The sequence below is a fragment of the Periplaneta americana genome, chromosome 9 (genome assembly GCF_040183065.1).
Source record: "Periplaneta americana isolate PAMFEO1 chromosome 9, P.americana_PAMFEO1_priV1, whole genome shotgun sequence".
Taxonomy (NCBI): Eukaryota; Metazoa; Arthropoda; class Insecta; order Blattodea; family Blattidae; genus Periplaneta; species Periplaneta americana.
Window position 1 is genome coordinate 111,242,231 of NC_091125.1, and position 23,039 is coordinate 111,265,269.

The 23,039-nt window shown below is 33.1% G+C and overlaps 1 protein-coding gene across 12 annotated transcripts in view; it reads left to right on the plus strand.

Annotated features, from left to right (window-relative positions):
- Window positions 1-22,279, plus strand: part of LOC138706386 (nuclear receptor coactivator 2-like) — a 613,007-nt gene extending 590,728 nt beyond the window's left edge. For 10 of the 12 annotated variants that reach the window (XM_069835613.1, XM_069835614.1, XM_069835610.1 and 7 more), the window contains 3 exons: window positions 1,655-1,873; window positions 11,748-11,821; window positions 18,522-22,279. In XM_069835613.1, the coding sequence (XP_069691714.1) occupies window positions 1,655-1,873; window positions 11,748-11,821; window positions 18,522-18,593 (365 nt within the window). In that variant the 3' untranslated portion in view covers window positions 18,594-22,279. Of the gene's footprint in view, window positions 1-1,654; window positions 1,874-11,747; window positions 11,822-12,023; window positions 12,096-18,521 lie in introns of all 12 variants that reach the window. The other 2 variants (XM_069835611.1, XM_069835612.1) reach the window with 2 other exon arrangements.
- The last annotated feature ends 760 nt before the right edge of the window (window positions 22,280-23,039 follow it).

Consider the following 23,039-nt stretch of genomic DNA (forward strand, 5'->3'; position numbering starts at 1 on the left):
AAAAGATTTTCAAGTTAAAAATGTCATTTGTAACTAAAACTCTCCTCACTCTCTAACTCCCCCCTCCAGTATTTTGAGTTCGAAATATACTTAAGATATGGTTCTCTTAACATCACAACATCACACTTTTTATTTCATTATTAATGACATACTAGTGTCTCATTGACAGAACATATTTCTGTGTTTACAAAGTATATGATTATGTCTCGTGACCAGAATATTGTACGAAATGGAAATATAAAAATCGGAAATTTATTCTTTAAAGAGGTGGAAAAATTCAAATATCTGGGAGCAACAGTAACAAATATAAATGATACTCGGGAGGAAATTAAACACATAATAAATATGGGAAATGCCTGTTATTATTCGGTTGAGAAACTTTTATCATCCAGTCTGCTGTCGAAAAATCTGAAAGTTAGAATTTATAAAACAGTTATATTACTGGTTGTTCTTTATGGTTGTGAAACTTGGACTCTCACTTTGAGAGAGGAACAGAGATTAAGGGTGTTTGAGAATAAGGTTCTTAGGAAAATATTTGGGGCTAAGAGGGATGAAGTTACAGGAGAATGGAGAAAGTTACACAACACAGAACTGCACGCATTGTATTCTTCACCTGACATAATTAGGAACATTAAATCCAGACGTTTGAGATGGGCAGGGCATGTAGCACGTATGGGCGAATCCAGAAATGCATATAGAGTGTTAGTTGGGAGACCGGAGGGAAAAAGGCCTGTAGGGAGGCCGAGACGTAGGTGGGAAGATAATATTAAAATGGATTTGAGGGAGGTGGGATATGATGATAGAGACTGGATTATTCTTGCTCAGGATAGGGACCAATGGCAGGCTTATGTGAGGGCGGCAATGAACCTTCGGGTTCCTTAAAAGCCAGTAAGTAAGTAAGTACATGCAATATTACATTTATAGTTTTTATGTTTCTCTTGTAGAGTAACATGAGATCGAAAATGCATCAATAGTGTGTTATGATGTAATACTTTACTTTCAATCACTTCAAGTCCAGTATTATTTTCTTACAGTTAAACTAATTTGATACCACTTTTCCTGGATATTTGTTTTCAGTGTTGAACTCGAAATCTGAGGTTGTGCTTAAGCATGGATTCGAATCCCACCTGGTCTGATATCCTCAGACTCATTCCACCAAATAGCAGTAGATTCTTGCTATGCCGTCATACTGTAGTTCATTTCGGGTGGGGGGGGAGGGGACAGTGTTCTGTACAATACACCATAACAAAAGTTAAACATATTACTTTCTACTCTTTCCATTTTTTGAAAAACACTAGAAGAACGACAGTTTGTCCTATGGTTAATGAGAACTGGTAGATAGAATGCATGATTGGTTTTATAAATTGAGATATATATTTAACATGTGCATTTGTTAATTTGAAATTTATATTATTTTCTTTCTTTTCTTTTATATGAGACAAGATTTATATTCTTACTTTTACCAAAATTCCTACAAACTGTACTTGAATTAATAACTGCTTATTCATACAAAATGCAAAAACATTATTTTATTACAGTGCAATTAAATCTCGTTAGGAATGTCATAATTAAAATATTTTAATTACGAAATATATGTATAATTCAGTAACTTTCGGGCATTATCACCTTGTTAAATAAGACTACTGTCTTTCAGGTGGTAATAATGGGATATCATCGGAGTATGTACGGCAGGAATTGCGAGCTGTCGTTGGTGCTCGGACACAGCAACAGTCAGGTGGTGGGGGTGGTGGCGGTGGTGGTGGTCAGAGTCAGGGAGCGCGGCAACAACAGCAGCAATTGCAGTTGGGACAGCAAGTTTCTCCGACTGATCTCGACTCCCTTGGCAGCCTGGCCTTCGATATTCCTACCTCTGGTGAGTGGCATCAGTACAAGCAGCATGGGGCCTTGACTTGAAGGAGGGTAGTGCTTTCCAATCAAAATGAGTTTTAAGTCTGTAACTTATGTTATTTGTCAGGTTTTAAGTGATAAATTTTAGTTGTAATTTTTTATTTTTCATTATGTAAAATATAAACAGAAATAATAGAATGGCTAAAAAAATTTATTTCGATCAATCAATCAATCTTCTTAATGTATCCAGCTGTTTGCTGATAACATAAAGTTCACTATAGTCCACTGTAGTGTATTCAGTTGTTGTTTTTCACGAGAAATGAGGGATATTTTGATCGGTGTTCATTATAGATGCCTGTTGCTAGTAGCCAGAGTTGGGGTGTAGTCAATATATACTGCAGGGCTGTGTCTTCTGCAACCGGTATTGATGAGTTTAATTTACTTCTTTTGTGGTTTATGGATGGACAGTATAGAAGAATGTGTTCCAGATCTTCATCATGATTATTACACCACAGACAAGTAGGATTATCAGAAATGTGAAATCGGTGTAGGTACAATTGAGTGACAATGTGACCTGTTCTGGCTCTTGTTAAAAATGTTTGAACATGTTTGGGCAATTACCATTAAGTACGAGAAAAATTCGTACTGGCACCGGGAATCGAACCCAGGACCTCTCAGCTGTGTGCGCTGAGTGCTCTTAACCAACTGGGCGAGACCTCATTCATATTCGACATGTTTGGGCAAGTTTTTGTATATTTTCAGACCATTTGGTTTCCTTTGTTATTATGATATTATAACAGAAATACTTGATCTCAGTATTCCTGATAACGAAAAAGTGAATTTCTGCAATGTGTTGGTTTTCATTTTTCTATCTGGCTGTATGTAATATTTTTTCCTAAACTATTTATCGAACATTGTTAGTATACGATATGTATGACTTATTTCTTCTGGGAATGATTCACCTGAAGTATATTAATTTTGTTAAATAATAACTTGTTGTTTCAAAAATAACAAAAAATTTGATTTACTTAAAATCAGATGGAATAATAGTTTTCTTAATTTTGTTCCTTATACAAGATAAGTGATCACTGAAATCATTTAGTCAGTATATGTTTCCAAAAATGTTTTTGTCAGAGAAATCAATTTTATTTGCATAATAATTACTCGTCTAATCAGGTAACTTCTTTAGATAACAAATTTTAGGTGTGCTTTGAAATCTCTTCACCTCCTCTGTATTCAGAAATCACAGGACCACACACACGTTTACTGAAAAGGACAACTGAATAATGTCTCAGGCTAGCACCTTGATCCAAACAGGAAATGGCTTAGCAGACTCTGTTCTGTCATAACCTAATGGAATACTATCATATTTATTCAGAGTGGACGAGATGAAACGCCACTAGTCAACTGAAGATTTAGTGGCCTCCACATGCTATAGGGCTAGCCTATCTCCTGCCAAACTGTGATTGTAATTTGTGGCAAGATAAATTCAAATAAAAGGCTCACCATATTGTTTTAAATGCTAAAAATGGCGATCTTTTGCATTCAAATGTACTTAACATTTCTTTAGCACATTTCTGTAGACACTTTGACTTATTTTCCTTTTTTTTTTCTCTCTCTCTCTCTCTCTCTGATTTTTTCCTTTATTCTAGCCACATCATCTGGGAACAAAAGCTGACGCACTACACGGATTTTGTACAGTTTTAACTTCAACAATTTAGTAGCTTGTTGAACTGAAGTTCAGCTGAGCTAATCGGCACAAAGATTTTCAAGGGCTTTGTTCTAATCAAAAACCTATGCCGTTTAATTTTTACTTTAAGATCCGTTTATTCACTTGAGGCTTCTTATTTTAAGCCGAGTCTGTCTCATTAAAAATTTTTTACGAGTCTGTATATTGTTGTCATAAATTACACAAGAAAATCGGGAAACTGACGACAGAATTTTTAGAAATACTTTCTCCACGAAGATTTTTTCGTGATAGAATTGCAAATAAAAATACATTGTTCCACAGCCAAGGAGCATAAGAGGTATCTTACTATGAGGGTAAATAGAGCCGTAAAACCAGAGGACATATAGGGGTTCGCAGTTACTGGTTTCCTTGAACCATGATGGAGTTTCATTTCGTCAACTCTGTATTAGCAGATTACTTAACTGTCAGTCCATTATGTGAATTGAATTACACTGCAGATAAGTTGTGTGCAGTGAGATTTTGATGGCTTTTTTTTATTGTCATGTCTTTGTATTTTTAATTGAATGTTCTCTCTTCGATTAATCTGTTAAATGTTACATGTCCTTAGAAGTGCCACTGTTTTATGCCTGGGCATTAGACAACTCATTTGCTTAGTTGGATGAAGGATATAGGTAGTAAATTTTTATGAGGACCACACCCATATTATGGTATTCCACTTGTTTTTACTGTATTTGTGCCTTAATGACATACTACACGTTTTTATGTAACTGTTAATTACAACATATATGGTATGATTTAGAGGAGGCTCTGAAAATGGCACAACATTGAGCTCATTGCACAATTGGAAAGTCGTACTGTTGACTGTTGAAATCATTCAGAGATGTTTGGATTCCTTTCGGTGTTATTGCAAGTAGCTAAAATTATCGTTTGAAGTTCCTCCACATTGTTCATGGTTTTTCGCAGATTGTTCATAAGCTCCAAGAAGAAGCACTATGGCCTCTTCAAACCCACCTTTCAGGATAACATTGACACTTTTAAGAATGTGAAGTGTCATCAAATAGTGGTTCATTGGTGAAACTTGTATAAATATAAATTATGGAGCAACAGCCCATGTAGGGCCAAGACTGACTATTAACTGCTAGCCCACATCACATATATAACAGATTGCTCAGCCTTATAGATTTTGATGGCAACAACTTTCATCAATTTCACTATGCTGCCATCTAGCTGCTGCATAAGAAATCACATCGTAACTCTCATTTGAATTGCATGGAGCAACTGTACTTCCATCTAGCGGTCATTCCCAATTGATGATGGCAATCCTTGTGGTTTTCTTTCATATGTTACCATTTTTAACATGGGAATGGCCAATCTGTTATATTTATGATCAGAGCTGCTTGCCTCACATCCATATGTCTCAGTAGAGCTGAATGGTCATTCAACCAATATGGAGGTAAGAAGATAATGTGTGATCAACCTGGTGATTTTCATGATGCTAGGTTGGCATTAGTTTCCCTTACACTGGCCGACATTTCATGAGAATATTTCTTCCCTCTTGAGAGCTTGAACTAGTGTTCATTCCTTGTCACTGTGGCTAATGAAAAAGACAGGCTTCGGCATGATTGGAGTCACGTGGTTATCGTGGTCTAGTCATGGCCATCTTGACAATCACCTAATATAAATACATGTTCAAAGTTCTAAAATACAAAGGAATTGCTATGTTAATCTCATGTTAAACGTGCATTTATATATAAACTTGTTCAATGTTGGCCATGTTATGACTGAGAATGTGACGTTGCGCCATAGCCTGTCTTTCTCATTAGCCATGCTTATCACCAGTCTACGTCATAATTCTTTAGACAACGTGGTGTATAAGAGAGACAACATACCAGTAGTGTAATTCAATTTATATATATATATATATATATATATATTGCTCATTAAAATTGTTAATATGATCATGCAGAAAAATAAGAGTTGCATAACCCACCAAATTTGATATGAAATATTTTTAAACTGTCATATAGTGGTAGCTGACTGCACGTTTTTTTGTCATTCGTCAGGAAAATTCCCCATCTCACCTCTTCCTATATTCACGTAAAATTAAAAAATACATCTCTTACAGTACATAGTTAGAAAAGTTTATATAATAAAATCTTAAATGCATATGCAAATTTCAGTTCCTAGTATGGCTGCATTGATCAAATTTATTAATCATGTAATGTTTAAACATTGTGGAAAGCACTACCCAGCATGCTTGATGTGTACACAAGGATGTCTTAACTTTTTCTATATACATCTGTTAACTGGTATCATTGTCTCGGAAACAGGGAGTTCCTTTCAAATCTGTCATTTGTTTTCATAACGAGGCATCCATTATGCCGAGCCTGCACTTATTTTGTACCTATCAGATTGAACATGTGTCATAATTGATGAAAATCAAGATACTTTCAGTTCTTGCTATTTAATGTTGCCTTCTTGAAAAAAATAGTGTAAATGTACAAATTTAAGTTGTTATTACTATTTGAACTGTTTATTTATTCAGTCAATTGTGAGTATTTTTACATTTAAGACACCAAAAGTAAAGAGTTCGTATTGATGACGTGAAAAGTACATAATGCGCGAAATCAATTACGCATGAAGTTTATTAGCATGATAATACAGTAACAATTTCGAAGTTAGTGTTATATGAATGAACAGTCTGGCACGTGAATCCAATGACAACATTAAAGTGATATAGTTGAACGTTTTAAGTTTTAGTTTGTTGTTCATCGTGAGATAACTAGATTGAAGTTAATTGGTAATAAATAAAATATTTTTTTTATTACATGTGAGTATCTATGTAATTAAAATTCCTCGTAAAGAAAAAAAAGTTACTCAAAAGTAAGATCTAACAGAAGTCAGAATTGTTTAATTTGTTCACAATTTAGAGTGCACATGACAATTTATTACAGACTGTTCTTTCTTTCCATTCATATTCATCAATTCCGGATTTTTAAATGACTGGAGTTGTGAACTGTACTGCATTCTTGCAACTTGGCAAATTGACATTACTTTTAGGCAAAAATAAGTGCAGAATTGTAATATAGAATTGGATGCCTGCAATATATTTGAGTGACTAAATATTATTATATCCAACAGTTGTAATTTTATCAAATATTACATTATGCAATTATATTGCTTTTAATCTATTTTAATTGTACTTCATGTTAAGAAGAAATTAAGTACTGACATTTCTGGGAAACATTTTTTACTTAGCATAATTCTGTAGATTGTCAATTATTATATTAACATTGCCCGTCGTGTTTTATGTCCTGATGATGTATGAAATATAAATTTTCTCAAACATATGGTTAAACTACAAAAATAACTACAAAGTATTTCGTGTATTTTGTAACTCACAGTTGCAGATATTGCTTTTCTTTATTTTATATTTTCATTGATGCTTATATCATGGATATTTTTTTCAATTGCGTTCATTATATTAAAATAGCACTAACATATATAAAGATGCCTAAGGTACTAAAAGAATGTGTGTCTAAAGATACATTTTGTAAGAAGAAGAGATGGATTATTATAGATACACATACATACATACATACATACATACATACATACATACATACATACATACATACATACATACATACATACATATAATGACATCATTAGCTGAGAAGCTGGAGTATTGGCTTTACACACTGATAACCTGGGTTTGAATCCCGGTGTGTCCAAGTGGAATTTGTATTAGAGAAAGATGGTGCTTAATGATATGCTTCCGGGTGCTCCAATTTCACCTACTGGCATTCCACCATTGCTGCATTAATCATAATCATCCAGTGATATGTAGATTGCCTCCCATGGTGCACCAAGGGTAATGAATGAATTGAAATGGGTCGTGCCCTTTCAGTCCTGTGCACATAGGCCACTTAAGTGGACCCATTTTGTCCTTGGTAACTGGAAAGTTTACTCAAGTCCTGAAGCCTCCTTGAAGACCAGGACTGCTCTCAGGGCTGTTTCCTTATATCCTCTGGTCCTAGCCTATCCGAGCCCAAGAGAACATATATTTGATTGTGGACAAAGGCTCACCACCAAGGGTAATGCTATGGTAGCTTAAAGATCTACTGTTATGGCAGGTCACTTCTACATGGGAACACTTGGGTGAATAAAGTGAAACTAAGTACCTGCTATTGGTTAAATATATACTGTACATTCTAAATCAGATGCATGGAGATGCAGACTGAAGATTCATTATGATTATTAACATTTCAAGTAAATTATCTATACAGTTTATGTATGTATCCATACATATTGGTATTCCCAAGAAACTAGTTCGATTAATTAAAATGTGTCTTAGTGAAACTTACAGCAGAGTCCGTATAGGCCAGTTTCTATCTGATGCTTTTACAATTCACTGCGGGCTAAAGCAGGGAGATGCACTATCACCTTTACTTTTTAACTTCGCTCTAGAATATGCCATTAGGAAAGTTCAGGATAACACAGAGGGTTTGGAATTGAACGGGTTACATCAGCTTCTTGTCTATGCGGATGACGTGAATATGTTAGGAGAAAACGATTAGGAAAAACGCGGAAATTGAAGCAAGTAAAGAGATAGGGTTGGAAGTAAATCCCGAAAAGACTAAGTATATGATTATGTCTCGTGACCAGAATATTGTACGAAATGGAACTATAAAAATTGAAGATTTATCCTTCGAAGAGGTGGAAAAATTCAAATATCTTGGAGCAACAGTAACAAATATAAATGACACTCAGGAGGAAATTAAATGCAGAATAAATATGGGAAATGCTTGTTATTATTCGGTTGAGAAGCTTTTGTCATCTAGTCTTCTGTCAAAAAATCTGAAAGTTAGAATTTATAAAACAGTTATATTACCGGTTGTTCTGTATGGTTGTGAAACTTGGACTCTCACTTTGAGAGAGGAACAGAGATTAAGGGTGTTTGAGAATAAGGTTCTTAGGAAAATATTTGGGGCTAAGAGGGATGAAGTTACAGGAGAATGGAGAAAGGTACACAACTCAGAGCTGCACGCATTGTATACTTGACTTGACATAATTAGGAGCATACAATCCAGATGTTTGAGATGGGCAGGACATGTAGCACGTATGGGCAAATCCAGAAATGCATATAGAGTGTTAGTTGGGAGGCCAGAGGGAAAAAGACCTTTGGGGAGGCCGAGACGTAGATGGGAAGATAATATTAAAATGGATTTGAGGGAGGTAGGATATGATGGTAGAGACTGGATTAATCTTGCTCAGGATAGGGACCAATGGCAGGCTTATGTGAGGGCGGCAATGAACCTACGGGTTCCTTAAAAGCCAGTAAGTAAGTATCCATACAGTATAAGTGATATAGTGTAATGTTTTTTTTGTCGTTATTGTTTATTTTTTAGTGAGAAATACTGCATCTACATAATGTAATCAAATTTTGCATTTCGTACACAAGTTTTTTTTTTCTTTCCAAATAGCATATACTTATTTGTATTACCCATAATGAAAATTAGAGTCATGAGGTCATATTTTTCAGCTTCATGGCTTGTGTCATAATGGAACAAGATTGAAATCTTTTGCTCTGAATCACAGAAAAACTGTGGTTTTGATGAATTAACGTTCTGTTCACAGATTTCAGTACTGGTAGTTGCTCAGTTCTTCTTGCATAACATAGTCAAAATATCGCAGTCTTTGATAAATCCGCGAAATTGTAATATGTGAAAAAAGAACGAGTCTGTTATTCTTGGATAGATCATAACAATTTTGTTTTTGTGTAGGGGAAGAAATATTAAATTTGTGAATCATAAGAATCCAGATACTAACTATTATCAAGGGAATATCTACGTTCTTAATTACACTAGAGTATATTAACATTAATACATGTACTAAAATGTGTTCGGGATGTTTAATATTTCAATATGATATATATTTTCATTTTAGAATCTCCTGTGTTTGTGAAGACCTAGGAAAATATATGATGTATGTGTTTCATGAATAATTGAAGTTTAATACCTTATTAAAGAAACGTGAAATATATATTGTATATTTCTTAGTCTTCTATATGATGGGTACAAAAGGTGTAGGTAACTGTATAATGTGCTTTAGTTTAAAATATGTAAATATTGATGTGAACATTGTGGATAGGTCACCACTACTAGTTTTGGGTGGGTTGTACATGATCACCTATGACTCCTGTACAGATTTTTGTTGTTTTTGGTGTTGGGAACAAATGATGTTAACAAGTGTGATGCAAAATGTACACTAACCCAAGTACAGCACTATGTATATTTTGGAAGCCTTGTTTGCAGTACTGATTCTGAATGAATGTGTCTCTGATAGAGTTTGAGTATCAGTGAACAACTAAAGTCCTTTATATACTGTATGAGGAAAATTTGAGACTGACACTTAGTTAAAAATATCAGTTTTTATTTAAAAATTATTTCTGTTTGTTGGTAGAATAGGTAATTATGAATTGAGAGAAAATGTAGGTACTTTTTGTTCTTAATACCGAACATTTTGGAAGAGTAGTGTGGTTATGTATTTATAATTATTTTCAAGTTTGCGTAGTAATTTTTTCAGACATTTTACTTTTGACTAGGACTGCTATGATTTCATCTATGAAATGTTCTGTCATTTTCCAGTTTTCAAAATATCTCGGACATTCAGCCTCTCATTTTTTACCTAAAACAGATTTAGTTATTTTCAATTTTGTACTAGATTGTGTAATGCTTGCTTACTTGAAATTAGTTCTGGAAATTTATGACGTTTTTAGTTGGGATTTATTTTTAAAATGTATCACTAACAAATACATAATACTATCCTAAATTACATTTCCTTATTTGCACTATGCAGAGACTCCTTGAAATATATTATGCATTCTATTTAATAAAATGACATGCAGAATAAATCTAACTACAGTATGCCAGTTAATGTTTGCTCATTTCACACACAAGTCTTGATCTATCGTCTATCTGTTAGGTTAGTTTCTCTCCATGCTGTCCGACCTTGAGTTCATAATGAATAAGCAGTATGTTCGTTTTAGGATTGTGGGAAACATTTGTCAGATATTAATGTCATATAGTGTTACTTTGTGAAACTAAAGATATAAACAAAGAGTTCGAGATCTTAATGAAAAGTTCCTTTAACAATTTTGTAAAAGTTTCAATATGTCATATATATCTTCTTCTTTTTACTATTTCCCACGAATAAAAATATAAAACAAATAAATAATTTATGTATCAGTTTCATATCAAACATTGTAGAACTACAAAAATGTTCTATTATCATGTTAGGTATTATACATTTTTGCAATCTTAACGGAAATATTAAGCTTAGACATTTTAATGATTAAACTATTTTGCAAGTAAAAACAGTTACATGTAGACGTAGATACTAATTAAAACAATTAAAATGCATATTTTTAGGCAAACAAATCTTACTTTATATGCTTAAAAATAAAAATTATTAGTTCTTTAGCCAACTTATGAATATATTATTAGTACTTGTAGTAAATGTTGTGGCCAGGAAATGGTCCATAGTGTAGAAGGTTTTTGTTTGCACGTGTATTTTAACCAATATATTTGTTACTTCATTTAAATGTTATTAGCTACAAGCAAATCAACCGTAGTGTGTATTTATTATGTTCATATTTTTAAATAATCAAATTGAGCATTTTGTGTTATTTGAGTGCATGTAGTAGTGGTCAAACTCAGTAGTTTGCACATGACAGTTCTTGCAAACGTAGGAAGAGAGAGTTTTAGTGAATATGATATACTATCACTTAAACTTTAGTTTATGCCCAGTGTCATATGCAAAATAAAGGAAATACTAAATTTTATATGCAATGTAAAGAAGAGAACTGTTTCTTAGTGAGTGATTGACTTTCGATATTCATTTGCAAAATAATGAGAAGCCACTATGAATGGATGCTGGAATAGAAAGATGTACAGCTAGTAAAAGTAACCTTACATGAACATTACACAAATCATCTGTATTTATTGTAAATTAATCATCCACAAATTTTTATCCGAAAAGTTTTTAGGTATCACTGAGTAGAGTAAAGGTTATTATGCATGTGCAGTTACAGTAGAGTACATTCATTCCTCTGGAACCAGTACTGTATGTCCGTTTGTGTTGTGCAACAACGGCGGGGTATCGATGATGGATGATCATCTCTTGTGTTGTTGGCCTGTCTGTACAGGTGCCAGTGATAGCAAGCAACTTTGGGGTAACATCGGGTCAGGGTCACCACAACCCGGGCTCTCCTCCTCAAGGGTAAGGTTTTTATTCATCATGAAATGAACAGAGAAAAAACCCTCATCCCTTACTATTACAATCTCCTGGGTGCATGCTGTGGTGTAATGTATGTACAGTTTTTTATTTATTGTTTTCTTCTTTCCTATAACATGGCATGTATACAATTCCTTCTTTCTTCTGTTCCATATAGTTCATCGTATTTATTATTATTATTATTTAGATGTGCTATGGGCTGGTGGAAGTGTATGCAGTATCTTCGAGGTCATTTGTCCCCGCATATGAAGCAACAGCAGTAAGAAAATTTTAAAATTAAAATTGTATTTATAGTTTGTAATTTTACTTGGATCTTTTAAATTGTCATGATTCCATTTAGTTTGAGAAATGTTTGAAAGTTATACTGTTTTGCTAACCATATTTGGAAAATGCGTCCTCTAAGATAAAATTAATTTCCAGAATTCAAATATGTCGAAGTCTTGACAATCTTCACAAATATTTATTCCTGTTTATACATTATTATTGATATAATATAAAATTATATTTTCTCTGAATGTTTTCAAAATGAGTAATTTGTGAACACATATACTCTGGACATTGATTATGTCTAATTATGACCGTGGAGATCTGCTATAATTACTAAAATTATTTGGTGTCCTTTCATTTCAAACTTGACCACTCACTGTCTTTTTGCACAGAATGTATGTTTTTATTTCAGAATTTATATGTCTTCGTTTTGCATCTTTGATTCTTTCCTGTACTGTCATCAAGGCACTCACATGTAATTAATTTTAATTATATCATATAGAATTGTTGCGTGATTGTTATTTTGGTGTTCTTTGGGAATTTCAGATGTTTTCTTGTATTGTGGAATTTAACATTTAGTTATATCTTGGCATATAATACTTGTAAATGTGTTACATAGTTATGTTTTTGGTCATAGACTTTTTTTTATTCCTTTTCTTGTTTTGTATTAAAAGAAACTTTATTTTATAAGCTTTTTTCGTGGTTAATAACTAGTAAATTTCTATCTTGATATTCGGTATGCCTATATATAAAATGGAAATTTCTTTATTTTTATAACCTTGTATGAGAGCTTGTGAACGTGGTGTAAAGTGTTGGCAAAATTTCGAGTATGATAATTCAAATCAATTTTGTAATAAGAATAAAAAAAATTAAGATACGAAATAAGTTTGTTTATTGAGTTATAAAGTCACAAGTATTTTGTGATATATTTGTACAAATTGTGTCCTTATTCAATATTCGTTTCTTTCTAACATACAATTTGTATGACTGTTTGCTTAAAACAGATTTAGCAGTTTCTTTCACATATGGAGGAAAAGTCTATTTATTCGAAGAACGAGAGAAAGGGTCATCTTGAGTGAAATTTACATGATGTAGGATCTAGGTAGAGAAAAACAATTTTTACACAGTTATTACAGGAGGAAAAGGAAAGGTAATATCAGAGACCAAGAAGACATTGTATGTGTTAGTTGATTATAGTGCAATGAAGTGGCAGTCGTCAAGTAACTTGAATGTTGCCAAAGTCATGGGTTCGATCCCCACTCAGGGCATGGATTTTTGTGATCAATGCTATATGTCCTGTGTTGTGTTATGAAGAGATCTGTCGTCATGTTGACCCCACTTTGCTGGAGTCCTATCATGTGCTATTTTAGTATCAGGACGAGAAAACCCAAATATAAGTTTAGAGTACAGTATATCTTGCTAGAGATATAAAAATCTAGAAGAAGAAATATGAAGTTGTTAATCTCATAGGATCACTTCTCATACAAAGTATTTATGAAATGACAACCTGTTTTGCAGGGACTTGATTAAAGAGGTTCGAAATGTATTATTAGGAGGAATAAAATTTTACATGTAAGTATGTAATATGCTTTCTTGAAAACATTTAAATTTACTAAACATATTAAGTGTTGCCCTAGGAATTTCATTCATAAATCCTGTCTAGATAAATCCATGAGTGAATGTGTGGCATGCATGAGAAAATTCTATGCCATTTGCACATTCAGACATGCCTTATTTCATCATAGTGTTAGAACTATGCATTGACTACTATTTACGTAAGAATGTAAATTGAAGTTATACTTCATTTTATGATTTAATTTTGAAGATACTTTATTCACTTTATTCTTGCTAATTTTTCTACCTATAACAGTTATACTTGCTTACATAGAGTGAAATATTAAGTTTCTAAATAAATAGTTAAAATGTAGTAGGCCTATGCATGCTTGAGGGGGTTATGTTTAGTTGAAATATACTCAAAACTCACGAAGAAAAAATGTTTATATCAGTCCATAATTTCCAGAAAATGTTTGAATTGACTAATTATTGTGAAACTTGATAGTATTGTGCCCTAACTTTTTTTCTCATTTTAAATTCTCTCATTCTATGACAAATAGAACTTGTAAAGTTGATGCAATATTCAATTTAGACATGAGTACTCGTATGAGATTAGAGCTTCAGATTATGAAGGTAATGTAATAACAAATAATCTTTTAAAAATATAACAAACATGTTTTGAATTACACATGAAGTTGTGTGTATAAAAAAATTGTGTACAGATATTGATTTTTTACTTAATTTTGTTAATACTAAGTACAAACACGACAGTTTTGTAAAATGTTTTGCACAGTTCCTCAAATATAATAATGTACTATATCAACTGTTCTCAGTTATTTGCATTGTAAATATTATGATAATGCAGTTTATAGAGATTCTTTTTAAGTCCCCAATGAGCCATGATCTCATTGATTCCTAGATCAACAAGTTTTTCTGCATTCTTATGGAATTGCATTCATGACAATTTTTGTACTTTGTAAATATACTACTGTAATTTAATCGTGCTTAGATTAAAGACAGTTTGGCTCCCAATTTATAGTTGTTGTAAGCAGTGGCGGCTCGTGGTAAAACATTGCGGGTGTTCACCATTTTGTGTTCCAAAACCAAAGAGAACTTGAAATCATTAATCAAAATTCATAGGTTTGATATAAATGTCATGATCCTAAATCTCATTATCGAAAAAAAAAAATGTATGAGTTCAAAATATGTAATAATATAATAATAAAACCCCAATTATTTTATTTCAGTTTGCTCACCACACTTGCCTTGTAGGATATATCATTATAGCATGACACATATAGCTACCTAAAGTACTCTGAAGTATACTAAACTACACTCTCTTAGCAGCACTGTACACACACACACACACACACACACACACGCATATAAAATAAAAGCTACGACAGTGAGAAATGTGGACACCTAGGGTGCTATTCATAGACATTTCGCAGCACGCACTACGAGTGTACTAAGCTAGCCCCGGCTATCCACTGGTTACTAGTACAGAATTCAAATCATATCCTATCGCTAACACTGGTTTATGAATACGAAAAACGCTGATCATCCACGGAAGCCCGCGCTAAAAATATCTATGAATACGGCCCCTAAAGACTAAAATACAGACTATTTCCTACATCGAGAACTCATTGACGCACCTGACATTGGCAGGATAGATTCAATGTTCACTTCACGCCTTGTGCTCTTGACAAGTCATAAATGGCTAGCTGCGGGAAATTTTGTCCCATGCATGCATGTCAAGTCGTGTAACCTCCTTGAAAAGAGCACGGCTTTCATGTGAAAGTATGTTGCCAAATTTACACAAGAAGTCTACGAAGTTGCGGGAAGTTTAAACTACTCAATTCGGATGTTATACTTCCCCAGTACGTCAATACGATATTAAATAATAAGAATAGTCGTGCATTAACGGAAACAAGGTGTTCACTTGCTCTTGTGCTCTTATTAATGCACCACTACTGGTTGTAAGGATAGGAACGTATTTTAAAACTTTGTAGTATTCATATTTTACAAAATCTTGTGTTTAAGTGCCTAATGATCATACACAGAGTAGAGACATTGTGTCAGACCAATAGTTTAATTTGAAAAGTAGCAAAGGATAGAAATTATTTAATGCAGACTTAAAATTACACTGAATGTAGTTTCAGGTATATGGAACGATAATTGCTCTCTGAATGTTGGTATATTTGAGTATTTTTATGATATAGTGAAATAGACAGTCTGCATTACTTGAATCTTTTATTGATCTTACACCAAAGTCTCAGAGGCTGGTTTTCATTGCACTTAGTGATGAGGCTGTAATGAAATATTGCTACAAAACCACTTCTTTAATCCGATTCTTTCCCATTTCCCCTGTATTACGATCGAATTTTTTCGGAACAGAATTTAGAACTATAAATATAACGTATTTTAACCCTTTTTGAAATAACCACAAAATTTCTACAGTACCGGTAAAATGTATTTTCTCCATTTTAAGATGACTGTCATTGTAATGTTCGATCTAATGGTAAGTTATTTTATTTAGCACGTCAAATGTGTATATAGTAAAACCAATGTGAGGTAATTGAAATTACTACTACATGTTACTAGTTGCATTTAAAAAAAAATATTTTTTGTCCATTGGCAAGACATTGTGTGCCATTTAATTTTAATCCAGTGTAGATAGCATTTAATAACTGCAGTATCTTTTTAAAATATAAAATAAGATGCTAGTGCCTTGATATTGTAAAATGTATGTAATATCCAATTTGTAATATTAATCAAGTCTGAATGTAAACTATACTCCATGAATAGTCCTAAATTGTGATGTGTTTATCCCCTGGGAATGTCATGTATATTCCACAGAGTTAGAGAATATTATAATTAAATTGTTTGCTTCTGTTTAAATCAGATACACTACACTGGTACAATACCATGGAAAAAAAATTAAATTGGCTCTTTGTACTCGTAATGATAACATCCAAATCTTTAAATGCATATCTAGGAAATTATTAATATTTAATTACGCTATTTCACTGTGTTTTAATTAGGGATGAATACATTGATCATATTAAGAGAGAATGTGAAGAGACTCAGTTTATCCGAATAATGTTATAAATTGTTTCCTCCTCTGTTACTTAGTTATGGAAACACATCCCTGAAGTTAAGTGTTAGGAGAATCCTCAATTTGAACTTAAAGTATATTTGATTCCTATCTTTTCATTTTCTTTAACATGAGGAATAGACTTAAAAATACTGAAGCTACCATTGAGGTGTCCATTACTTATTAAATTTATGTTCTTCATTTACTGGAAAGTAAGTAGAACTGAGTAATGTAGAAATTCTCTATACCATTGAGTGCCTCATATGTATTGAACTGATACTCATGCAGAGTTTTAACTTCTCATGTCTGGGCAATAATATTTAACTTCAATTCTGACAATAATGCTTGTAAGCCATCTTACATTTTGTGAGTAAATTGAACTTCATCCTCGCCATTTCATTCGTACATGACACATAGTTGAATTTTCGTTATAGGTTTGGCTATTATTGTAAACTACTGGTATGCACAGTGGTAAAATACTTTCTAAAAAAGAAGATTGGAAGATCCACGTATATTAATCATACATGATTGCAGAAATACATCAAATACGGTTCTATTCCTTGCCTCCCACTACCCTGTCAGCATTTTGGGGTTCTATATTGCTCCATCAGAGGGGTTAATTCAGCAGAGTATTGTTAGGTACCGGTACATATGTAATTAGATTCGTTTCTATATGTCTGTTACGGTTATATAAAACATAAACAGTTTGTACTTGTAGTTGACTACGATTTTCTGTAAATTTTGCTTTTGAAACACAGTGAATAAGCAAAATACTCTAAAAGCCATATTTGTTGAATAGTGAAACTTATTCCAGAATGAATTATCTTTCTCTTTGTTTTCATTTAAGAACTTAATTTTAAATACATTTTGACACTTTATTTTGGATGTATGCTTTGTCCAGATTGTATTATGAGTGAGAGTTATAAATTGAAATAGCAACATACATTTTTTAATGAAGTGCCTGAAGCTATCACTGCTAATGACAATATTATCGATGTGCTCACATGTGAATCAAAAAAGCAAAAGTTGCAAGATGGCGGCATCTCTGCACGAGCATACCATTGGTAACTTGATTCGACCATTGATGCATACTTCGTGTCAGGCTGGTAATGATGCACTCAAGTCTCATCACCTTTATTCTGTCTGCTCAAATCAAGTCACCAACCTGTTGCACATTTGCCTCCATGACAGTCTCTACTGATCAACTGACTGAGTGTTGTTTGATATTTGTCCAGCCTTCAGAGGACTTCTGAATCCATTACTGTAGAACAGCTTGGCAATGACAGGCAGCGATCACCATACATGGGCAGCATTTTTTTATGAATATCCTTTGCTGCTACACCTTTTGTCCAGAAAAAATCGCACAACAGAGTGCTGTTTGACAATGGTACAATCGTGCAAAGATACCCTATCTTGCAACTGCTACTTTCTTTTGCTTGTTCGTACATCCATCACCTTGACACCTGGATAATGTTGCCATCTAGTGGTGTTAGCTTCAGGCATCTTATTATAAGTTCTGTAACTTACTTACTGACTCGCTTGTGTATTTTATAGGCTTTTAGTGTTTTAAGTTTAAATGCAACATGAGTGTAGTTCTCTTTTAGTGATATTTAATACGTCAGTTATCCATGTTGTATTAATAGACTGCTCCTAAGGGCCCTTGGTGCTTGGTTTAAATATGCTAGCTTTAACTACAGATAGCGTTATTGTAACATTCTGCATTTTTGCATAATTTTTGTGACAGTTTTGTACTTTCTCTGCCTGCAGAATACTATGGAGGAATCCCCACGCCCAGGTGATCAGAAGTCTTCTCTGCTTCAGAAGCTGTTGTCAGAATGAACCCGTCCCAGAGCAAGCCTTCTCAATCAACAAGCGTGCTGTTCAGCGTGAGGGCAGCTCGGGGGGAGGGAGGATTATTAGTGTAGTGTTGAAGTGTGGACTGAATATGCGGGTCAAAGCAGAGACTGAAACGTATAGCAGACTGCAGGAGCCGTATTGCAGGGAAGGGGGGGAAACAGATGTTCCAAGACGACTGCAGAGTAACGAAGAAGGTGTTTGCTGTAGCTCAAAAGACAACACTATGAATATAAATATAAATATAAATATATATATTAATAATCACACGTTATTAAATAAACAGTGTTCAATGGAATATTTGTTTAAAAACTTCTACAAAGTGCATTAATATTGAATTAGTTTTTATTTTTCATATTTTCCCCCTAGTAGAACATTTTTAAATGTGTGTAGCATGCAGCAGAAGACACTCGCTCGTTGATCAACTCACTACTGCCAGCGTGACGATGTGCGCGATGATGCACTCTTCTTCCTTATCCTCCTCTCTCTTCGTCTTCACCTTCTGTCATTCACATTCTCTGTGAGCTTTTCACATGTGTTTTCAAGAAATGTCAGCAGCGATTAATTAATTTCTGTTGTTGCTTCATACGAATCGAGGTTGCTGCGCACTCTGAGATGCTCCTTGGCTGGGTTACAATTCCCAGGGAGAGCGGCCATCAGTTTGAGTTTAGTATGCTGATTGTATTTTTATTCAGACCTCTGTTTGATTTTTAAAATGTAAAATATTGTTGATATATTTTTAACGTAATGTTAATGACTGTTTTCTTATGATTTATTGAGGCTGTTATATAATGTGAGCATGCATGAGTTGCCAGATGTGTGGGAACATTTATGATGTACAGAACAAAGACTTGCTTTCATTTGTTTACAATAGTTTTCTTTTAATTTGAGGTGCCTTTTGTAACAGACATTGGAAAACGTGAACTAGAAGTGTAACTTATAGATGTGATGAAGAAGTGAAGACAAGTTGTTTTCCTGTAGGTTGAGAGGTATCAGACTGATAGCGAGAGAGCACTTTTAAGAGGACTGAATGCCAAAGAGGCCATAATATTGTTAATAGATGACATCTCTATGTGAAGTTTTGTATTGAACGTAAGTGTCTTTGGATTCCATCTATGAGTATTTTGTCAGAATTGGTAGTTTTATTCATGACAAAAGCAAACCTCTAGTTGTTGGTGTTTTGGGTAAGGTTATAAAAAACAAAATTTGAATTAGCAGGTAGGCTAAAATTATCAAAAGTACTTAGTTTTCCCTTTTACACTTGCAGAGTCATAGATACCTGTCTATTAGAGCAATATTGAAAGTACGACATTTTGTGGGTAACATTTTTAATACACTTAATGTTTTAGAAATGAAACAGGCTACGATAAATTATATGAATGGTGTCAAAATCTTAATAACTTCAATATTTATTTTCTTGAATTATGTGATTAGAATACAAGATGTATATATGAAACAGAGAAACCTTAGCAACAAGAATTTTAAAAGATTTTTTATGAACTTCTTATGATTTACTTGTGTCATAATAAGCACTTACAGCATGTATTTCTTGTATTTTATAAAAACGGTTGGAACTGTTACAGATTACATAATATTGATCCAACTTTTATTCGTTCATGCCATCTCCATATTTATTTTATTTTTATGCATCCAGTATTTAATATACTGCATTAAAAAGATAGAATTGTCAACTACACTCCTTACAGTGTAGCATCATGTCTTGGACTGGCAATATGAAATGCTCACCGAAGGAACAAAATGAAATTTCTGCTGGTTGTGGGACCGGTGCCTATCCAGCATCGTGATGAATTTGGGGAAGTTACAGTGCTACAGTGAATAGCAAATCCGATTTCATAAGCTAGCATATACAGCTAGGGGAATCATCATACTGACCATACATCACCCCTGTATTGGTTGGGTGATTGTTCACAACATTTGGTTGGTTAGCTTTGGCTCTCCATATGATTTAATTTTATACTGCTAATTATAACTGTATGCTGGTATAGTGGTTAACCATGTCATGAGAATTGATTTGTATAAGTCACCCATTTCACTTTCACATGCTATTGAATATGGGTCATTTCTATGGACTTCAGATTAAAATCTGCCAGTATCCTGTCCATAACATGATTTACCGTACTTATACTCCATATTGCTATTGAGCGAGAACTCACTTTTTTTTTCTTTTAAGTTTTGTATTTCATGAAGCTACGTCCTCTTCCAGCATTATGAATTCATTTTAATAACACCACATCCAAATCTGCCTATTCGAGTTGCTTACTAGTAAACAGAAACTTCAAAAGGGAATACTACTGTCAACTGCCTATATTTCATTCTAGTAAGTTTTAAACCAATTAAGTACAACATAGCATAAAATACAATTATTATAGCTACAGGTTGGCATGAAAAAAATACTCGTACTTACTAGATATGTTAGAAGTGTGCCCAGTGTTTGGTTAATATGAACAGAAATACAGTTATATGTTAGCATGAAAGGAACATTGTTCTACATATGCCACAAATTCTTGTTTTGCCAGGGGAAAGATCTTAATGAATTTAAAGGCTCACGAAATCATTCCAGATAATATGAAAGTAGTAATTTTTTTTTAATATATTGGGTGACACAAAAAGTATTTGACAATGTGAAGTAGCAAAATTCACTTACATTGAATATAAACTTGCAGTTAATCAAATATTTATCTCAGTTAAACATTAAGTTTCATGCATTCTTAAAATTTTACATGATTGGGACTCCTGTATAATAATACTGAATCATTGATTTTAATTTAACAGCGTGTGGAGCATGCATTGCTATAACAGTTAAGCTTAACCACAGTTGTAGGTTCAAAATCCTGCATTATGCTTTACCATTTGCCTGTTGTCAGTGTGAAGTCTTCGATGGAGGTCAATCGTCATGCCAACCATATGTTGTGAAAATTTCATGTGTTCCTTTCGTGTAAGGTAGAAAGAACACAAAACGGGGAGGGTGGGAGAGGGGTCAATATAGAAATGCTTTTCATCCAGTTATTTACTTAAATTGGTTTGTACAGTTTAAGAAATGGCATCAAACTTTCTCCAGTTTATGAGCTCTACGCTATAATTCTTTCATGATTCTGTTATACACACTTTGTTATGGCAGAACTATAATCTCATGTAGCTTCTAGAATTTTGTAATATTTGTGCCTTCATAGCCTTTGTAAACAGTGAATTCTGTAAGATGAGTGATTCATTATGGCATGATGAAACAATTGCAATTTGATGTCTGAGATAATTATAGAATTTGGAGATCTTAATCACTCTTTACAGAATATGTTTATATGTGAGCACTAAAATTTATAAAGTATGGATAATACTTTGCAATTGCCATGAGTGACTCAGGGTTAGAAGAAATGTGCCTCAAAATTTCAACTGGTGTGTACATCTAGATAACTTGTATTTGTGTCGTACTGATAAATTGGGGAGACAAGGCAATGAATTAGTTATACCTTTTCTTATTTGCCACGATTTGGATTCTGTGGTATAAATATGAACTTCTGAAACATTTTTTAATTCTTTTATTTTATATTGTTGGAATCTGTAATGTCTGTAGTAATTACTTTGATAAAACGTAGTATACTATAAGACAATTTATACATCATCGTGCTGCAATATATTTCAAAGTAATAGGTGTTTACTTTACTTTTTACTGACTCTTCACAAGAACCCAACACATAACCTAAATGTACTTGTGCTGATTTCCTGATGTTAATGTGTCCTACATTGTCTCAGCCCACCAAATTTTCGTTCTCATCATCATACTATACTGTAACTCGATGACTTAAGTTTAATAAATAAATAAATAAATGAACAAATAAATTGAATGCTTAGTGGTAAAATTTGTGGTAAGTGAGTTAATGTCGCATCAAAAGATTTATTCTTTCATTACAAGTATCAGAATATATATTGTGAACTTGGTCTTTTGTTTTCTTAAAAAGTTGAACACAACTCAAAATAATAGATCTTATTAATCTTGTGTTATATTATTTCGGCACAGCATACTGTTTTTTTCTTGTTATTAAATACTTTAGCAAAAAATATAACAATTTCTCATGCAAACATTGCAGTATTAGTAATAATTTAAATTATAAATTATCCTTGAGATTTACATATGAACCAAGGTTTGTTTAAAATTATTCAGAAATTAGAAGTTATTATACCAACTATAGAACAGACTGAAAGAGTAAAGTATGCATTTTTTTTTTTTTTCAAAATTGTTCATATACTTAGATGTATACTGTAGTGTAAAAAATAGACGTTTTTCATTACTTTTAATATTGAATCTAAAAACATTAGTAATAGTTACTGTATATGTATGAAATGTATAGTGATTCAAATTCATTGATAAATATTTAAATTGTACATACAGTAATTTTTGGCATATTACCATAATAA